Source organism: Oncorhynchus mykiss, chromosome 15, assembly GCF_013265735.2.
Source record: "Oncorhynchus mykiss isolate Arlee chromosome 15, USDA_OmykA_1.1, whole genome shotgun sequence".
Taxonomy (NCBI): Eukaryota; Metazoa; Chordata; class Actinopteri; order Salmoniformes; family Salmonidae; genus Oncorhynchus; species Oncorhynchus mykiss.
The window spans coordinates 47,503,962-47,523,958 of record NC_048579.1 but is presented as its reverse complement, the minus strand read 5'-3'; the positions used below and the strand labels follow the sequence as shown (position 1 = coordinate 47,523,958).

At 44.3% G+C, this 19,997-nt stretch overlaps 1 protein-coding gene across 5 annotated transcripts in view; it reads left to right on the top strand.

The window, feature by feature from the left end:
* Positions 1-19,997, top strand: part of gramd4a (GRAM domain containing 4a) — a 66,292-nt gene that overhangs the window by 35,089 nt on the left and 11,206 nt on the right. For 4 of the 5 annotated variants that reach the window (XM_021563382.2, XM_021563381.2, XM_021563380.2 and 1 more), the window contains 6 exons: positions 15,717-15,837; positions 16,155-16,228; positions 17,815-17,959; positions 18,961-18,986; positions 19,101-19,192; positions 19,706-19,797. In XM_021563382.2, the coding sequence (XP_021419057.1) occupies positions 15,717-15,837; positions 16,155-16,228; positions 17,815-17,959; positions 18,961-18,986; positions 19,101-19,192; positions 19,706-19,797 (550 nt within the window). Of the gene's footprint in view, positions 1-661; positions 966-15,716; positions 15,838-16,154; positions 16,229-17,814; positions 17,960-18,960; positions 18,987-19,100; positions 19,193-19,705; positions 19,798-19,997 lie in introns of those variants that run through there. The other variant, XM_021563384.2, reaches the window with a different exon arrangement.

Below are 19,997 nucleotides of genomic sequence, written 5' to 3'. Positions count from 1 at the left end.
ATCCACATCGTGCGTGTTAAATTGAAGTCTACGTTTACAGTACATAACACTGCCATGTTTTTTTTTTTTAATGTATGTGTACATGCATGCATAGCGCTGTCTTACACTAACTACTTACCCTCGTTGTTGGTGTGTTAAGTACTGTACAGAATGTGAACAGTGAACACAGCAGGTCGGTGTGTGTGAATGGACCCATTGTTCTGCTGGTGTAATCTCATGCAGTACTTTTCCTTCTCTTAGCCTAGATGAGAGGGAATTTTTTTGGTCTGCTTGCATTCACACTGGACGCTGCCTTTGACTATTATAGGGGTCCTGAGGTTCTGTCGGGACAGACTGCATGGGAGGGGAGTAGTCCAACGTACTTGGTTGGTAGATTCCAGGAAGTTTTAGGGACTCAACAAGGCTCCATGTCTACCTCTGCAGACTGGAAGGCCTCTCTTGTATTTATGCTATAGGATCCAGCTGTGACTCGCTATAAGCAGACTTGACCCACATACCCTGATTCTCTCCTCTGGAGTTTTGATCAGCTATGAGGTTGTTTGTTTGGTACACATGTCGCAGTGTGACGCAAGGCTATAAACTTGACACCCAGACCGGCTGACTGGGAGCTGTATTTGAGTGCAGGGAGATTCTGAGTCTATTTGGGTCAGGTCCGTTAGGCAGTAACCTTCCACTGAATCCCAACTTCAGCGTAGTGGGACGAGGTTGTTTGGGCCTGTATCAGTGCTGGCGGGTTGCTTTTCTGAGGTGTAGAGAGTTGGGTCGCTACTGGATTTGGTCGATACCATAGCCCAGTTGGAGTGTGGGATCCTGTGGTGTCGGTCAATACCCTAGCTCAGCAGGGTGTGCTGGCTGTGTATCAGAGGAGATGGAGGACTGCAGCGGCCCAGGCCCAGACTTTGACGGGCTCGTCGACGGAGGTTGGACCGACAAGATTAAATCTCACAAGAGCAACCTCAACCTCAGTAAGTTAACCTGACCCATTTTAGTTTTTAAGACCTCGGTCTCCCACAACCTCAGTAGGTTCATGTGACCCGTTTGTCTGTCTGTCTGTCTGTCTGTCTCGATAGCCCCAGAATATTTAACCTGCCTTTTCTGGGTAACTATCTCCTAACTCTCTGGGAAACAGGCACGCTCTGTTACTGTGCCACTGTGACCCAGGGTAAACTGCACTCCTGATTCTGACGCTTAAGTGTTAGAAGTACACTAGCACCTCTGTTATCTCTGCTTGGAGCACAGGTGTGCTTTCCATTGTATTCACAGTTACATTTAGTTATCACGTCTGTATAAATTGTATTTCCAGGCACTAGCGTTTTGTCCCGTCCTAAGTTGGTTTAGACATGATTCTTCCGCCCCCTGGCTGAGTACAGAGAGAAATATGGTGTCTCCTATTGCCCTGGAAGAGGTCGTCTTCACTGATATATATCCCTTAATCAATGTGAACTGTGCCTTGGTCTTGTTATTGCTCACACATTTTCTGTTTGCCGCAAAATTGAAAAACAACTGAGTCAAAATGCCTTGCGATCTGGAGGGTGGGCTTTTGCACCCCCCCCCCCCCCAGTGTGGATTTTAGAACATTCCATGATTTTAAAGACTCATGTACACGGAGTATACCAGACATTAGGAACACCTTTCTAACATTGAGTTGCACCCCCTCCCCTTTTGCCCTCACAACAGCCTCAACTCGTCGGTGCATTCCACGGGGATGCTGGCCCAATGCTTGCCACAGTTGTCAAGTTGGCTGGATGTCCTCTGGGTGATGGGCCATTCTTGATACACACTGGGGAAACTGTTGAGCGTGAAAAACCACAGCAGTGTTGCAATTCCTGGCACCTACCGTACTCCATTCAAAGGCACTTCAATATTTTTGTCTTGCCTATTCCCTTTCTGAATGAAACACATGCACAGTCCATGTCTCGATTGTCTTTAATCGGTCTCCTCCCCTATATCTACACAGAGTTTAAGTGGATTTCACAAGTGTCATCAATAAGGGATCATAGCAGGTGTTCTTGAAATGCTTACTTACAGGCTCTAACCAATGGTGCGGAGAAAAAAAAGTGTGTGTGTGTGTGTAGGTAAGTAAGTAAAGAAATAAAACAACAGTAAAAAGACATTTGAAAAAAGAGTAGCAAGGCTATATGCAGACACCTGGTAGTCAGGCTTATTGAGGTAGTATGTACATGTAGGTATTGTTAAAGTGACTATGCATATATGATGAACAGAGAGTAGCAGAAGCGTAAAAAGAGGGGTTGGCGGGTGGTGGGACACAATGCAGATAGCCCGGTCAGCCAATGTGCGGGAGCACTGGTTGGTGGGGGCCAATTTAGGTAGTATGTACATGAATGTATAGTTAAAATGACTATGCATATAAGATAAACAGAGCGTAGCAGCAGTGTAAAAAGAGAGGTTGTGGGGGCACACAATGCAAATAGTCTGGGTAACCACTTGGTTACCTGTTCAGGAGTCTTATGGCTTGGGGGTAAAAACTGTCAAAGCCTTTTTGTTCTAGACTTGGCACTCCGGTACCGCTTGCCATGCGGTAGTAGAGAGAAGAGTCTGACTCGGGTGGCTGGAGTCTTTGACAATTTTTAGGGCCTTCCTATGACACCGCCTGGTGTAGAGGTCCTGGATGGCAGGCAGCTTTGCCCCAGTGATGTACTGAGCCGTACGCACTACCCTCTGAAGTGCCTTGCGGTCGGAGGCTGAGCAATTGCCGTACCAGGCAGTGATGCAACTGGTCAGGATGCTCTCGATGTTGCAGCTGTAGAACCTTTTGTGGATCTCAGGACCCATGCCAAATAGTTTTTGTTTCCTGAGGGAGAATAGTCTTTGTCGTGCCCTCTTCACGACTGTCTTGGTGTGTTTGGACCTTGATAGTTTGTTGTTGATGTGGACACCAAGGAATTTGAAGCTCTCAACCTGCTCCACTACAGCCGCATCGATGAGAATGGGGACGTGCTTGGTGTTCCTTTTCCTGTAGTCCACAATCATCACCTTAGTCTTGGTTACGTTGAGAGAGAGGTTGTTATTCTGGCACCACCCGGCCAGGTCTTTGACCTCCCTAATAGACACTGTTGTGTCGTCAGCAAACTTAATGATGGTGTTGCAGTAGTGCCTGGCCATGCAGTTGCGGGTGAACAGGGAGTACAGGAGGGGACTGAGCACGCACCCCTTGGGAGCTCCAGTGTTGAGGATCAGCGTGGTAGATGTGTTGCTATCTATCCTCACTACCTGGGGGCAGCCTTTCAGGAAGTCCAGGATCCAGTTGCAGAGGGAGGTATTTAGTGCCAGGATCCTTAGCTTGGTGATGAGTTTTGAGGGTACTATGGTGTTGAATGCTGAGCTGTAGTCAATGACCACCATTCTCACATAGGTTTTCCTTTTGTCCAGGTGGGAAAGGGCAGTGTGGAGTGCAATAGAGATTGCATCATTTGTGGATCTGTTTGGGTGGTATGCAAATTGGAGTGGGTCTAGGATTTCTGGGATAATGGTGTTGATGTGAGCCATTACCAGCATTTCAAAGCACTTCATGGCTATGGACGTGAGTGCTACGGGTCTGTAGTCATTTAGGAAGTTTGCCTTTGTGTTCTTGGGCACAGGGACTATGGTGGTCTGCTTGAAGCATGTTAGTATTACAGACTCAATCAGGGACATGTTGAAAATGTCAGTGAAGACACCTGCCAGTTGGTCAGCACATGCCCGGAGCACACATCCTGGTAATCCATCTGGCCCCGCAGCCTTGTGTATGTTGACCTGTTTATAGGTTTTACTCACGTCAGCTACGGAGTGCGTGATCACAGTCGTCCGGAACAGCTGACGCTCTCATGCATGCCTCAGTGTTGCTTGCCTCAAAGCGAGCATAGAAGTGATATAGCTCTTCTGGTAGGTTCGTGTCACTGGGCAGCTCGCGGCTGTGCTTCACTTTGTAGTCTGTAATAGTTTGCAAGCCCTGCCACATCCGACGAGCATCGGAGCCGGTGTAGTACGATTCAATCTTAGTCCTGTATTGACGCTTTGCCTGTTTGATGGTTCGTCGCAGGGCATAGCGGGATTTCTTGTAAGCTTCCGGGTTAGAGTCCCGCACCTTGAAAGCGGCAGCTCTACCCTTTAGCTCAGTGAGAATGTTGCCTGTAATCCATGGCTTCTGGTTGGGGTATGTACGTACAGTCACTGTGGGGACGACCTCCTCAATGCACTTATTGATAAAGCCAGTGACTGATGTGGTGTGTTCCTCAATGTCATCGGAAGAATCCCGGAATATGTTCCAGTCTGTGATAGAAAAACAGTCTTGTAGTTTAGCATCTGCTTCATCTGACCACTTTTTATAGACCGAGTCACTGTTGCTTCCTGCTTTAATTCTTGCTTGTAAGCAGGAGGATAGAGTTGTGGTCGGATTTACCAAATGGAGGGCGAGGGAGAGCTTTGTACGCGTCTCTGTGTGTGGAGTACAGGTGAGCTAGAATTTTCTTTTCCCTCTGGTTGCACATTTAACATGTTGATAGAGATTTGGTAGAACTGATTTAAGTTTCCCTGCATTAAAGTCTCCGGCCACCAGGAGCGCCGCCTCTGGGTGAGTGGTTTGCTTATTTCCTTATACAGCTGACTTAGTACGGTCTTGGTGCCAGCATCTGTCTGTGGTGGTAAATAAACAGCCATGAAAAGTATAGCTGAGAACTCTCTAGGCAAGTAGTGTGGCCTGCAGTTTGTACACCCAGTGTATATTATCTGTGTCCATGTTCAGCCACAACTCAGAGAAACAGGTATTACAGTTCTTCAGGTCCCTGTTCTTAATGTTTTGTATAATCAGTGTATTTTAACAGACAACTCCTATTTTTACAACTTAGGTCAGCTATTCTGGCCTATAGAAACTACCGAACCATCCAATGATGTGATTTATAAATACATGATCTGTGCTCCCGAAAGGATTGATCTCCATATAAACAACTTTTAGAAAGCTCATTCTGGGCTAGCCGTTAATGAATCTGAACAACCCTTTAACTGGAACAGAATGTGAAACAATATTACCTTGACATCCCGTAATCCGAACCATCTATTTAAACCTTTTAAGTTTGTTCAGACTGGTACAATTTAAATTGTAAACTTTTCCTTGAATTTAAACATTCAAGGAAAAGTTTTTTTTACAATTTAAATTTGTTTACTGTTCCCCCTAAATCAGGTAGGCACATTCCTTCATATGGTGTGGGAGTGCCCTGTCGTTACATTTCAAAGTGCATGAATGTAAATATTCAATGAGTTGCATCTACTATGTTACTAAACATCAGTAGCTCCTTGAATCTCTCAAACGATCAGAGACCATTACAACTGTCAGGCAGAACATCAAAAAAGATGTTGGCATTTAGAAGGCAATCACCCCCCCGTCACTGTTAGAAGTTACAGCATTACAATTATTGACAGTGAGAGCGAATGGTGCTAGTCAAATAACAATTAAGTCCTGGAAAATTATACCCATACAAATAAACAAACGATAAAACCAACATTTTTACAAAATCTTATTTTTTTTATTTTTTTTAGCTTTCTTTACTTTCAGACCCACAGGGAAGGGGTGGAATGGGGAGGGTGGAGGTAAATGCATCCTCTGTTGATGAGCAACCTTAGATGTTTCGGTGGGGTAGAGGGGGTCCGGGCTTAGGGCAGGCAGGCCCAGTGTTGGGTCCATCTCGATGACCTGCTGACGGGATGAAGAGTGACAGAGTGTGACTGGCTCTGCCTGATTACTCCAGTACATTCAATACCCATTACACAAGCATGGGGAGAGGCCTGTGTGTTACATTACCCAGAATGCTTCACTCTTATTACATAGGCTGCCTCTCTGTCCTGTCAGCTGTTGTCTAATAGGGTTACAGGCATTCTCTGGCACTTAGCACGAGGTCACAACTAAGCTACTTATACCACGCAGTGCTCAAGTCGAGACTAACTTTTTCCACCGGTGGCGCTTGTGCTACAAATCTTTTCAGTGGATGGGCCCCAGCACCTGATTTGGTCGCACACAATAAAAGGCCACTCTAAAATGTGCAGTTTTGTCACATAGCACAATGCCACAGAGTTAAGGGAGTGTACAATTGGCATGCTGACTGCAGGACTGTCCACCAGAGCTGTTGTCAGAGAGAATGTTATGTTCATTTCTCTACCGTAAGCTGCTGTTTTAAAGAATACATCCAACCTGCCTCACAACCGCAAACCTCGCGTAACCATGCCAGCCCAGGACCTGCTGGGTCGTCTGAGTTCAACCACCCAGACAGCTGATGGAACTGTGGGTTTTCACAACCGAAGAGTTTCTGCACAAACTGTCAATTGTCTCCAGGGAAGCTCATCTGCATGCTCGTCGTCCTAACCAGGGTCTTGACCTGACTGCAGTGGGCAAATGTTCACCTTCAATGGCCACTGGCATGCTGGATATGTGTGCTCTTCACAGATAAATCCCTGTTTCAAATGTGCCGGGCAGATGGCAGTCGGCGTGTATGGCTTTGTTTGGGCGAGTGATTTGCTGATGTGAGCAGTATCCCATGGTGGGGTTATGGTATGAGCAGGCATAAGCTATGGACAATGAACACAATTGCATTTTATCGATGGAAATTTGAATGCACAGAGAGACGGTGACGAGATTCTGAGGCCCATTGTGCCATTCATCCGCCGCCATCACCTTGGGGCCGTGCATGGTAATGCACGGCCCCATGTCGCAAGGATTTGTTCACAATTCCTGAAGCTCAACATTTCCCGGTTCTTCCATGGCCTGCATACCCACCCGACATGTCACCCATTGAGCATGTTTGGGATGCTCTGGATCGACATGTACAACAGCGTGTCCCAGTTCCCACCAATATTAGTTGTCCTTTTTAATTCAATTGCGCGTCTTAGCAAGAGTCTGTTGTGTTTGGCTAGCTGTTTTTGTCCTGTACAGTGTAGGCCATATGTGAGGGCAGAGTTTGCTAAACGAATGCCCCGCGACTGATACAAATCATCACATCATTCAGCCAGGTAGGCTTACTTTGCAGTTAAAATTTTAATTAGGAAGGGTTTTTAGGAAAGCCTTTACAAATGTTCATTCAAACAGATCATAATGACCGAATTGCGCATTGGCAAAGATTCAACCAAAACGTTGGGACTATTTGCATACATGGTATGCAATACCCATTGCTGTTCTGAATAAATCTTCACAATTTTAAAAACAAAGCGAATTGTGAACCAACAACTTGCTACATATTTTTGTTCAGTGGCACCCTTGTGCTACGCTAAACTAGCAGGGCTGACATAGAACCTTTACCCTATAGGACACACAGACGTTTACATAAATACACGTTTACACATACAAAGTGGGGTAGAGGTCAAATAAAGCAAACTCCCATTGTTAAAGTACTGTAGTAACTTGCATGATAAGCCGAATTGAAGCGGAGTTGTACTAGCTACTAAGTAAGTGGGCTTGTTTTTAGATACTCCCCTGTAGTACTGGAGTATACAGTAGAGCTATAGTCAGGTGGGCCATTCTGTCAGTGCTTCAGCCAACTCTGCCGTGTTCATTCATACCAGATGGTATCTGTAGGATGACGAGGCGTGCCGTTTTTTTTTCTGCAAGACATATGAGCTTTCCACCCAGACGGGTACTTTTATTCATACACTGACAGAACACAATGAGATATTCCATTCTACCTGTCTGGAGGCCATCATTAACTGGATTGAGGGACAGAGAAAGGGAGTAAAAGATCTATACAAGGAGGGAGGGAGGGAGAAGAGATCTGTACAAGGAGGGAGGAAGAGAGGTGAAGGGAGGGCGGGGAATGTATGGGGATTGGAGGAAAAGACATAGCTCATATGTCGTCTGGGTTCTATATCCTAGAAATGGAATGAATTCTATTTCTATGTTCTGTATCCTCCAGCTCAGAGAGAACTTCGATACTCTGCTTGTGGCTGTGCTAGCAGGTAGGGGGTAGCGTGGGGGACTGATACATATTTGATGAGGGTTAACAGGTAGAAATGAGAGCGATAGAGAGAGAGAGAAGTGTGACACTGCTGTAGTATAAATCTCCTATGTTAGATAATTAGGGAGATGGTGGTAGAGGAAACAGTCTGTGAATTATACATGCAGCCCTACAGGGGGGAGTAGCAGCGTCTCTTTTGCCCTCTCAACCTCTTTTTGTCAACCCCCCCCTCTTTCTCTTCTCTCAACATGCACTCACCGGGCGGACAGAAATCTATTGATCTGTTCCTTTTTTTTCCCCTCTCTCACCCTCTCTTTTGTCCTTCTCTGTTTTGATTTTGACCCCTGGTGTCTGTGCTGCTTTGGAGTCAGTGATCCTGGTGACAGGTCTGTCTAATCACACTGTACAGGCTAGCGGGGTTGCTGTGTAAGGTTGCTTCAGTACATAGGCGACTCGGAATAAGATGGGACGTTAGTAGCAGCACGTTTTCTTTTGGAACAGCACTATTAATGTTTAGGAGAAAGACTGATCGAAGGCTGTGGGGTAAAGTAACGCCAATATCTATATGGACGCATGTCATGTGGGTGCAGTAATTTGTATGTAGCTTATAGCATTAGGTCAGCCTCTGAGTTATGACTGGTGTGTGCGACAGGACATTATACCCTTGTAGTTGAATGGAGACGAGTGTTGTGATATGGTGTGGGTAGTCATTTATAATGGATGTTAGTTCCACTGGCTGTTGAGCTGTGTTCATTTACTGTAATTGACATTCCCATAGAAAATAAGTACCCTGAGCGGTGAACCTACGCACAACAACAGTGTTTACCTTTTTCTTTTTTTTTTTTTGCTTAAGCTTTTACCCACCTTTTGCCGAAGGGAAAAAAATGCATTGACTATATAGGCACTTTACTTCACTCACTGTGAACGGCGGTCAGAGTTTACCCATCTATTTTTATCACTGATAATACATTTGACAACCCCGCACCTCAGCACTGATCTACAGTATGGCAGTGTTTACCCTACCATTCCTTACCATTTGTATAAGGGCGGTGGATCTCCTCACTTTGCTTTGTTGCTCCTGACCAGAGTTTGGCTTCTATTGTTTTCCAACTGACAACTCAGTTGAAAACAGTAGGACTCGACTCATCTCATCCTCTGCTCCAGTCTTTTTTTTGTTTCCTTTTGTTTTGTTGGGTGGGGTGGATCGGCTTTAATATTTCAAATTGATTGTGGCTTCTACGTTGTAGAATAATAGTGAAGACATCAAAACTATGAAATAACACATGGAATCATGTAGTAACCACAAAGTGTAAAAAAAAAAAAAATCTTATCTAAATATTTTAGATTTGAGATTCATCAAAGTAGCCACCCTTTGCCTTGACAGCTTTGCACACTGGGCATTCTCTCAACCAGCTTCATGAGGTAGTCACCTGGAATGCATTTCAATTAACAGTTGTGCCTTGCTAAAAGTTAATTTGTGGAATTTCTTACCTTAATGCGTTTGAGATAATCAGTTGTGACATGGTAGGTAGGTGGGGGGGGGGGTATACAGAAAGACCAAGCCCATATTATGGCAAGAACAGCTCAAATAACCAAAAAGAAATGACAGTCCGTTGTGACTTTAAGACATGAAGTTCAACATTTCAACAAGGTCAACATTTCAAGAACTTTCATAAATTCTTCAAGTGCAGTCGCAAAAACCAGGCGCTGTGATGATAATGGCTCTCATGAGGACCGCCTAAGGAAAGGAAGACCCAGAGTTACTATTGCTGCAGATGATAAGTTACCAGCTTAGGAAATTGTAGCCCAAATAAATGCTTCAGAGTTCAAGTGCCAGACAGATCTCAACATCAACTGTGAGACTGTGAATCAGGGCTTCATGGTCGAATTGCTGCCAAGAAGCATGGTGGAGGAAGTGTGGTGGTGTTTTGCTATGATTTTATTTAGAATTCAAGGCACACTTAACCAGCATTCTGCAGTACTACACCATCCCATCTGGTTTGCGCTTAGTCCCATTATCATTTGTTTTTCAACAGGACAATAACCCAAAACACACCTCCAAGGCTGGGTAATGGCTATTTGACAAAGAGGAAGCGTGACCTGGCCTCCACAATCACCTGACCTCAACCCAATTGAGGTGGTTTGGGATGAGTTGGACTGCAGAGGGAATTCAAAGCTGCCAACAAGTGCTCAGTGTATGTGGGATCTACTTCAAGACTGTTGGAAAAGCCTTCCAGGTGAAGCTGGTTGAGAGAATGCCTAGAATTTGCAAAGCTGTGAAGGCAAAGGGTGGCTACTTTGAAGAATATAAAACATTTTTTGATTTGTTTAACACTTTTTGTTACTACATATATAATATGTTCCTTTATGGTTGTATCCTATATACAGTGGCTGTGAAAGTATTCACCCCCTTGGAATTTTTCCTATTTTGTTGCCTTACAAAAATATATTTTAATTACAGGTTGTATCATTTGATTTAAACAACATGTCTACCACTTTGATGATGCAGAATATTTTTTACTGTGAAACAAACCAGAAATAAGTCAAAAAAACAGAACTTGAGCGGTCATAACTATTCAAGTCAATAGTTTGTAGAGCCACCTTTTGCAGCAATTACAGATGCAAGTCTCTTGAGGTATGTCTCTTTAAGCTTGGTACATCTAGCCCCTGGGATTGTTGACCATTCTTCAAGGCAAAACTGCTCCAGCTCCTTCAAGTTGGATAGGTTCCGCTGGTGTACAGCAATCTTTAAGTCATACGACAGATTCTCAATTGGATTGAGGTCTGGGCTCTGACTAGGCCATTCCAACACATTTAAATGTTTCCCCTTAAACCACTCGTGTTGCTTTAGCAGTATGCTTAGGGTCATTGTCCTGCTGGAAGATAAACCTCTGTCCCAGTCTCAAATCTCTGGAAGACAAACAGGTATCCCTCAAGAATTTCCCTGTATTTAGCGCCATCCATCATTCCGTCAATTCTGACCAGTTTCCTAGTCCCTGCCAATGGAAAAACATCCCCACAGCATGATGCTGCCATCACCGTGTGTGGATGGTGTTCTTGGGGTGATAAGAGGCGTTGGGTTTGCGCCAGACATAGCATTTTCCTTGATGGCCAAAAGGCTCCATTTTTGTCTCATCTGACCAGAGTACCTTCTTCCATATGTTTGGGATCTCCCACATGCCTTTTGGTGAACACCAAACATGTTTGCTTATTTGTTTCTTTAAGCAATGGCTTTTTTCTGGCCACTCTTCCATAAAGCCCAGCTCTGTGAAGTGTACAGCTTAGTGGTCCTATGGACAGATACTCCAATCTCTGCTGTGGAGCTTTGAAGCTCATTCAGGCTTATCTTTGGTCTCTTTGTTTACTCTCTGATTAATGCCCTCCAATGTCTGAGTTTTTTTTAAATGTTGTTTATTTATTTATTTATTTTTAATAGGTGGGCTGTCCTCTCTTGGCAGGTTTGTTGTGGTGCCATATTCTTTCAATTTTTTTTATAATGGTCCTTTAATGGGATGTTCAAAGTTCCAATTATATTTTATTTTTTATAACCCAACCCTGATCTGTACTTATCCTTAACTTTTTCCCTGACCTGTTTGGAGAGCTCCTTTTTTAAATGTTATTATTATTTTACCTTTAACTAGGCAATAATTCTTATGTTCAATGACGGCCTAGGAACAGTGGGTTAACTGTCTTGTTCAGGGGCAGAACGACACATTTTAACTTGTCAGCTCGGGGATTCTATCTTGCAAACTTTCGGTTACTTGTCCAACGCTCTAACCACTAGGCTGCCTGCCACTCCTTGGTCTTCATGGTGCCGCTTGCTTGTTGGTGCCGCTTGCTTGCTGGTGCCGCTTGCTTGTTGGTGCCGCTTGCTTGCTGGTGCCGCTTGCTTGCTGGTGCCGCTTGCTTGCTGGTGCCGCTTGCTTGCTGGTGCCGCTTGCTTAGTGGTATTGCAGACTCTGGGGCCTTTCAGAACAGGTGTGTGTTTTTTTTATATATATATATATTTTGTATACATATATACATATATACATATACACATATACACATATACACATATACATACATACATACATACATACATACATACATACATACATACATACATACATACATACATACATACATACATACATACATACATACATACATACATACATACATACATACATACATACAAAGCCTTGCGAAAGTATTCGGCCCCCTTGAACTTTGCGACCTTTTGCCACATTTCAGGCTTCAAACATAAAGATATAAAACTGTATTTTTGTGTGAAGAATCAACAACAAGTGGGACACAATCATGAAGTGGAACGACATTTATTGGATATTTCAAACTTTTTTAACAAATCAAAAACTGACAAATTGGGCGTGCAAAATTATTCAGCCCCTTTACTTTCAGTGCAGCAAACTCTCTCCAGAAGTTCAGTGAGGATCTCTGAATGATCCAATGTTGACCTAAATGACTAATGATGATAAATACAATCCACCTGTGTGTAATCAAGTCTCCGTATAAATGCACCTGCACTGTGATAGTCTCAGAGATCCGTTAAAAGCGCAGAGAGCATCATGAAGAACAAGGAACACACCAGGCAGGTCCGAGATACTGTTGTGAAGAAGTTTAAAGCCGGATTTGGATACAAAAAGATTTCCCAAGCTTTAAACATCCCAAGGAGCACTGTGCAAGCGATAATATTGAAATGGAAGGAGTATCGGACCACTGCAAATCTACCAAGACCTGGCCGTCCCTCTAAACTTTCAGCTCATACAAGGAGAAGACTGATCAGAGATGCAGCCAAGAGGCCCATGATCACTCTGGATGAACTGCAGAGATCTACAGCTGAGGTGGGAGACTCTGTCCATAGGACAACAATCAGTCGTATATTGCACAAATCTGGCCTTTTTATGGAAGAGTGGCAAGAAGAAAGCCATTTCTTAAAGATATCCATAAAAAGTGTTTAAAGTTTGCCACAAGCCACCTGGGAGACACACCAAACATGTGGAAGAAAGTGCTCTGGTCAGATGAAACCGAAATTGAACTTTTTGGCAACAATGCAAAATGTTATGTTTGGCGTAAAAGCAACACAGCTGAACACACCATCCCCACTGTCAAACATGGTGGTGGCAGCATCATGGTTTGGGCCTGCTTTTCTTCAGCAGGGACAGGGAAGATGGTTAAAATTGAAGGGAAGATGGATGGAGCCAAATACAGGACCATTCTGGAAGAAAACCTGATGGAGTCTGCAAAAGACCTGAGACTGGGACGGAGATTTGTCTTCCAACAAGACAATGATCTAAAACATAAAGCAAAATCTACAATGGAATGGTTCAAAAATAAACATATCCAGGTGTTAGAATGGCCAAGTCAAAGTCCAGACCTGAATCCAATCGAGAATCTGTGGAAAGAACTGAAAACTGCTGTTCACAAATGCTCTCCATCCAACCTCACTGAGCTCGAGCTGTTTTGCAAGGAGGAATGGGAAAAAATTCAGTCTCTCGTATGTGTGTATATATATATATATATATATATATATATATACTGATATCATGTGACACTTAGATTGTGTACAGGTGGACTTTATTTCAATAATGGTCTAACTTCTGAAAGTAATTGGTTGCACCAGATCTTATTTAGGGGCTTCATAGCAAAGTGGGTGAATACATGTGCACACACCACTTTTCCATTTTTTTTAATAGGGGGGTTAAAAACAAATCATTACACAAAATTGTCCAAATTGGTTAGGTGTATGTGCAATACATGAATTCCAAATAAAAATCTATTTAAATGACGGGTTCTTATGCAACAAAATAGGAAAAATTGCCAAGGGGAATGAATACTGTTGCTTGTGTGGTGTGTGTGTGTGTAAACTCAGCAAAAAAAGAAACGTCCCTTTTTTTCAGGACCCTGTCTTAATTCATAAAAATCCAAATAACTTCACAGATCTTAATTGTAAGGAGTTTAAACACTGTTTCCCATGCTTGTTCAATGAACCATGAACAGTTAATGAACATGCACCTGCGGAACAGTTGTTAAGACACTAACAGCTTACAGACGGTAGGCAATTAAGGTCACAGTTATGAAAACTTAGGACACTAAAGAGGCCTTTCTATTGACTCTGAAAAACACCAAAAGAAATATGCCCAGGGCACCTGCTCATCTGCGTTAACATGCCTTAGGCATGCTGCAAGGAGGCATGAGATCTGCAGATGTGGCCAGGGAAAGACATTGCAATGTCCGTACTGTGTGACGCCTAAGACAGCGCTTCAGGGAGACAGGACGGACAGCTGATCGTCCTCACATTTGCAGACCACGTTGTGTGTTTATTGTCGGAGGAATGAGCCTTACACAGAGGCCTGTACTTTGGAGCGGGATTTATTTGGAGGTGGGGGGTCCTTCGTGGTCTGGAGCTGTGTGTCACAGTATCATCGGACTGAGCTTGTCATTGCAGGCAATCTCAACGCTGTGTGTTACAGGGAAGACCTCCTCCTCCCTTGTGGTACCCTTCCTGCAGGCTCATCCTGACATGACCCTGTCACAAGCCATACTGCTCGTTCTGGGCGTGATTTCCTTCATGACAGGAATGTCAGTGTTCTGCCATGGCCGGCAAAGAGCCCGGATCTCAATCCCATCGAGCATGTCTGGGACCTGTTGGATCGGAGGGTGAGGGCTAGGGTCGTTCCCCCCCAGAAATATCAGGGAACTTGCAGGTGCCTTGGTGGAAGAGGGGGTTAACATCTCACAGCAAGAACTGCCAAATCTGGTGCAGTCCATGAGAAGATGCACTGCAGTACTTAATGCAGCTGGTGGCCACACCAGATACTGACGGTTACTTTTGATATTTGACCCCTCCCCCCTTTTTGTTCAAGGACACATTATTCCATTTCTGTTAGTCACATGTCTGTGGAACTTCTTCAGCTTGTCTCAGTTGTTGAATCTTATGTTCATTCAAATGTTTACACATGTTAAGTTTGCTGAAATAAACGCAGTTGACAGTGAGAGTACGTTTCTTTTTTGTGTGTGTGTGTGTTGCAGTCACTTTGCAAAGATTTGAATCTGGCGTCACTTTTGGTATCTGTTAATGTGCCATGTTCATCAACCATGTGCCTCCAGTCTTTGTGAGAGGAGCTGCCCTCTCTCTTCCAGTATTAATGAGACTCTGGTTGTGTGAGCATGAACACAGGGCTGAGCTCCGGCATGGGGCTGAGAGGAGTCATGGTCTGCCCGGTCACCTGATGACACCTGACACTACTGGAGTCAGCCAGGCGAGGAGGGAGGGGAGGGAGGGAGGGAAAGAGGTCAGTAAGAAAGAATAGGATCAGAGAGACTGAAAGAGGAAGCGAGGAAAAGAGGAAACGAGAAAGAAACGGGACGTTAGTGAAACAATTACCGGAGTGTTCTGTCAGCTGTGTATTGTGACTAGTGACCAGCCTCTTAGCATCGCAGTGGCTCGGCTCAGGATACATAGCATAGCAGTGAAAGGAGCCAAGTGGGACAATGTAAGAGGATCACAATCTCATCCCATGATTATCATTCTGTACTGCCGTCTGCAGAGGTTGAAATGTAATCACAGCTCAGAAGCTACCAGAATAACACTGTTGTTCTGAAACGGCCCCTTGTAAAGATGTGACAATATGATCCAGATCATCTCAAAGGTTTTGCAAAACCAGATTTTGAACAAATGGAAATTGTGTTCGTCTGTCTGTGGCTTAACAGGGGTAAACAAATGTGGTGATAATCCTCATTGTCATCATGATACCAGTCATTTAATGTGTTGTTTTTCAGAAGAGGAGTTGAGGAAGCTACGAGAGGAAACAAATGTGGAGAAGATAAAGGAAGAGCTGGAGAGGGAGAGGGGGAAGAGGCTCGACCTCGAACTGAGAATGAACGAGGTTCTAAAATCCAGGTCGGTGATGGAGAGAGCGAGGGGAACATAATGTGTGTCATCTCATTCTCTAAGTGTTGCTCACTTGGAGATAGTTACATCCCTCTCTGTCTGTCTCTCGGTGTGTCTCTCGGTCTGTCTGTCTTCTGTGTGGAATGTCTCCTTGTCCTTACAGTAAGGTCTACAAGGGCATAGAGGGCATGATGCATTATACATCAAATAACCAACATTTAGAGGCGGCATAAATCCCATGAAGGGTGTACTTGAATGAGTTTTGTTTGTAAACAAACAATCTTTTTCTATTTTTTTCTCCTTTTTTTCCCCTATACTTCTATCAGGTTGGAAGACTCGCCGCCACAGCCTGCCCGTAAACCCCCGTCTCCAACGCCTGCTGCCAATGGCAAAGACGCAGGTAAGCAAGGCAGAAAGTGGATGATGGTGTAACGCCTATGACCGCTGATAGTAAACCCCAAAAACCGCCCCCCTATCTGTACGGTTTATGGATTGAAGAGACCAGATTGATACTGCTCACACTGATCCCAGATCTGTAAAGATCTTAAATAAGATGCCAGTTTCCGTATTTAACGAGCCTTGGGTCAGAAGAAACCTTTGTCAGAAACAGCAGTAACTCCCATCAGTGAAATAAAAGGGTTTGTAGGACTACAGGGCAGCCAGGGACTGTGGGAAGGCATTCAGGAGTCTGGTTGAAGCCAGTGATAGCCCGGTGGGGCTGTAGACCTGACTGGAAAAGAACAGGGGACCGACGTTTCCTGTGACTCTATAGGGACTGTGGGAAGACTGTAATAACCCTATATGTGGGAGGGGGGGGATTCAGAATGATGGAGAATCTATTTTCTCCATGGGGGATTTCACATATTGACAAACACACTCACAAAGGATCTTGAATCACTTGAGACAATGCAGAATACCTATTTTTCATCAAAGTTAATGTGTGTGTGTGTGTGTTCTCATATCAAAACAATTTCTTCAAAAAGGATCCATTTCCCCATTCATTTTAAAACTCTAACCCAACCGTAAGGACGAGCAGCTTTAATAGCAGTGTTTAGTGCAGAACACATTCTGGGTGCTAAAAACATCCTGTTTACCAGATATATGTTTTAGTGTGTGTGTGGAGCACAGATTACTGGCAGGCAGCCTATCTGCCAGCAGGCTGGAAGAAAGAAGTATCTTTTGTAGAAGTATCTTTTGTAAAAGCAAAAATCTTGATTCTTTTAGGGTTCCAGAACCAGTTTGTCAAGTAGCTTCAGGCGCTGGTGACACTGGTAAGGGTTTTATTTTAGGGTTCCTGATCACTGTTTTAGGGTTTCAGAACCAGTTTGTCAAGTAGCTTCAGGCGCTGGTGACACTGGTAAGGGTTTTATTTTAGGCTTCCTGATCACTGTTTTAGGGTTCCAAAACCAGTTTGTCTAGTAGCTTCAGGCGCTGGTGACACTGGCGAGGGTTTTATTGTAGGAAATGGGCTAGGTTTAATCTAGGCCAAACAGGCCCATGGTGTTAGTTAGAGCAGCCTCGCCAAATGTAGAATGTGCGTACTTGAATTTGTGTTTCTGTACGAGACACACAAGGAGCTCAGTGTGTAATTTAGGTTAATGGGTCTTTGGTATTAACTCTAAATTAAACCAGCGTCTTAACAGGGCGATCTACAGACCTGTATCTCCTTCTCTACCCGTCTTCATTTAATAAACGGCTTCAGGTAGGTAGTTGCCCTTGGTCACAGAAACTCCAAACCGACAGGGAGGCACCTTCATTGTACTAATTATAAACCTGCGCTGCCTGTAAACCTCTCTTCCTGTGTCTGTCTTGTCCTCGCTCTCCCTCGTTCCCTGTCTTTCGAATGTGCATTTTATTCATGTTCAGTGACGAGATGAAAGACAAAAAGAACAGACATGCGTCCTCTTCGTGTGCAGTAATGTGAAGCGCCCACTAACAAATAAAGAAGCCTATTGAGACCGTGACCTTCAACTCTGCCCCCTCCAGACAAAGAGAAGCCGCCGCAGGGGGAGACCCTGTACTTGCGGGCGTGGAGGTGGCTCTATGACAGGTTGGGGGTCTACATCGAAGACTTCCGCTTCGTCCCGGAGGAGAACACTGTGGAGGCTGAGGAACCGCTAAGCGCTAAAAGGTGTGTCGTTGTGCTCATACGATGGGTTGTCAAAATCCTAGAAATACAATAGAATGAATGGGTCCTCCCCATCATGGATTATTGGTTTAAATTGGAATGTCTGTTCTTGTAAATGTATTTCTATGTTCTAAAAGGTGAGTACTGAATGAGGTGGTGAAAACGGCAATCACATTGAGAGGCTGCGTTGTAGTAGTCTATCGGAACATGGTGAATTTGTTGCACCCCACATGGCCAGTACTCTACCACTCACAGAAACAGTAGTCTTTCACCCCAACCTTAACAGTAGTGATGTGAATCCTATACACACTCTCAATCTCTGGACCTTCTCTATATGTTGCACATCACTGAATACAGTGTCTGTGCCCTCTGGTGGTGGCTCGACCACACTACCACACTCCCTGCAGCCATTGACTGAGGCTATAGACATTGCCCCCGGGCACTGATTTAGGATCAGCTTCACTATCCCCCAATTCTAACCTAAATTCCTCACTGATCTTAGATCACTGTCTAGATGCAACTCATACATTATGCTCCACTTTAAGCTAGCTGGGTTCAGTCTAGGACTTGGCTCATTTTGCTGCTCAGCACAGATCAGATTGTACAGGGTTTACTCATCCTTCAGGTCATTGGCTGCTGTGACCGTAGGCAGACGAGTACTGTAAACACACACGTACGTACACGGTTTGAAGTGCACACGGATTGGATAAAAGTTGGCAGCACAGGTGGAAAGCTCTAGAAATAAAGTATGTATTGTAGCAGACCTTTTGTGGAGAGAACCTAGAGAAATGGATTGAGCTCTTCATTCTTTCCTCTCCTCCTTGCCTCTGTGTGACTCATAAACAGAATGATCAGTGGGTTGAGGTGTTGCTACCTCCGCAGGAACATTTCGCTCTTTTAGTAGACGTTTGAGGATTGTGCTCCCCCACTGTGTGGTGTCTGTGTAAAGTGCATGCTAAAATTCCTGTTGTAACATCTACAGTTTTGTGTGTCCCTCTCTCCAGGCTAACAGAGAACATGAGGCGACTCAGTGAGTATTTATAGATGAATTCCCACTCAGAACAGTCACACCTTCTGCCGTTGAGCTACTGCTGTCAGATATTGTAATGTGACAAGTTGATGACTGAGTTTGTATTTTCCCCAGAGCGAGGAGCCAGACCTGTCACTAACTTCATGAGGAACCTCTCAGCCTTATCCAACTGGCACTCCGTGTACACCTCAGCTATTTCCTTCATAGTGAGTACAACTGCTCCTATCTGTCTTTTTTTTTTTTTAAGATATGCGAGTCATGTCCAAATCATCTAGAAGTAACTTTATTGTGCTACACAATTCATTTGAGTAACTTTTAGGATGATTTAGTATCGTTGACTTGCATTGGATTTGTGCCACAAATATAAAAAGTTGTCATTTGGTGACGGATGAACAAAACCAAAGCATGGATCGCTGTCATACCATGTCCCTAGACTGCTTTCAGTGTAAGGAAACTAATATGTAACTGTAGGAGTTTGACTACTGGAAACCCTTCTCTCGACTTTGACACATGCTATTCCACAGAGATGGACATTGACCAAATGTCTCTTCTGTTTGTCTCTTCAACTTCCTCTCATTCGATGTCCCAGATCTCCCACTATATTCAGTAGTGCTTGTCATTTGGAAGACTTGTATATTACATCTAGTGATTGCGAGAAATAGGATGCAGGCTAAGTGCTGGATGAAATGACGAATGCCATTTGTTTCCTCCGGTCTCAGATCTACATGAATGCTGCGTGGCATGGCTGGGCCATCCCCATGCTCCTCTTCTTGGCCATCCTGAGGCTCTCCTTGAATTACCTCATTGCTAAGTGAGACATGCATACACACACACACACACACACATTGATATTACATTGTCATGTATTGATGACGCTGAGTGATCCAACTACACTGAACCAGAGTATGTGAGTGGAGCTCGAGCGGAGCGTGCCCAAATTCCCAAAGACTGGAGCGTCGGACTTCTCATCCGCTCCAATTTTGTTCCGGTAGCACTCACTTCACGAACTCA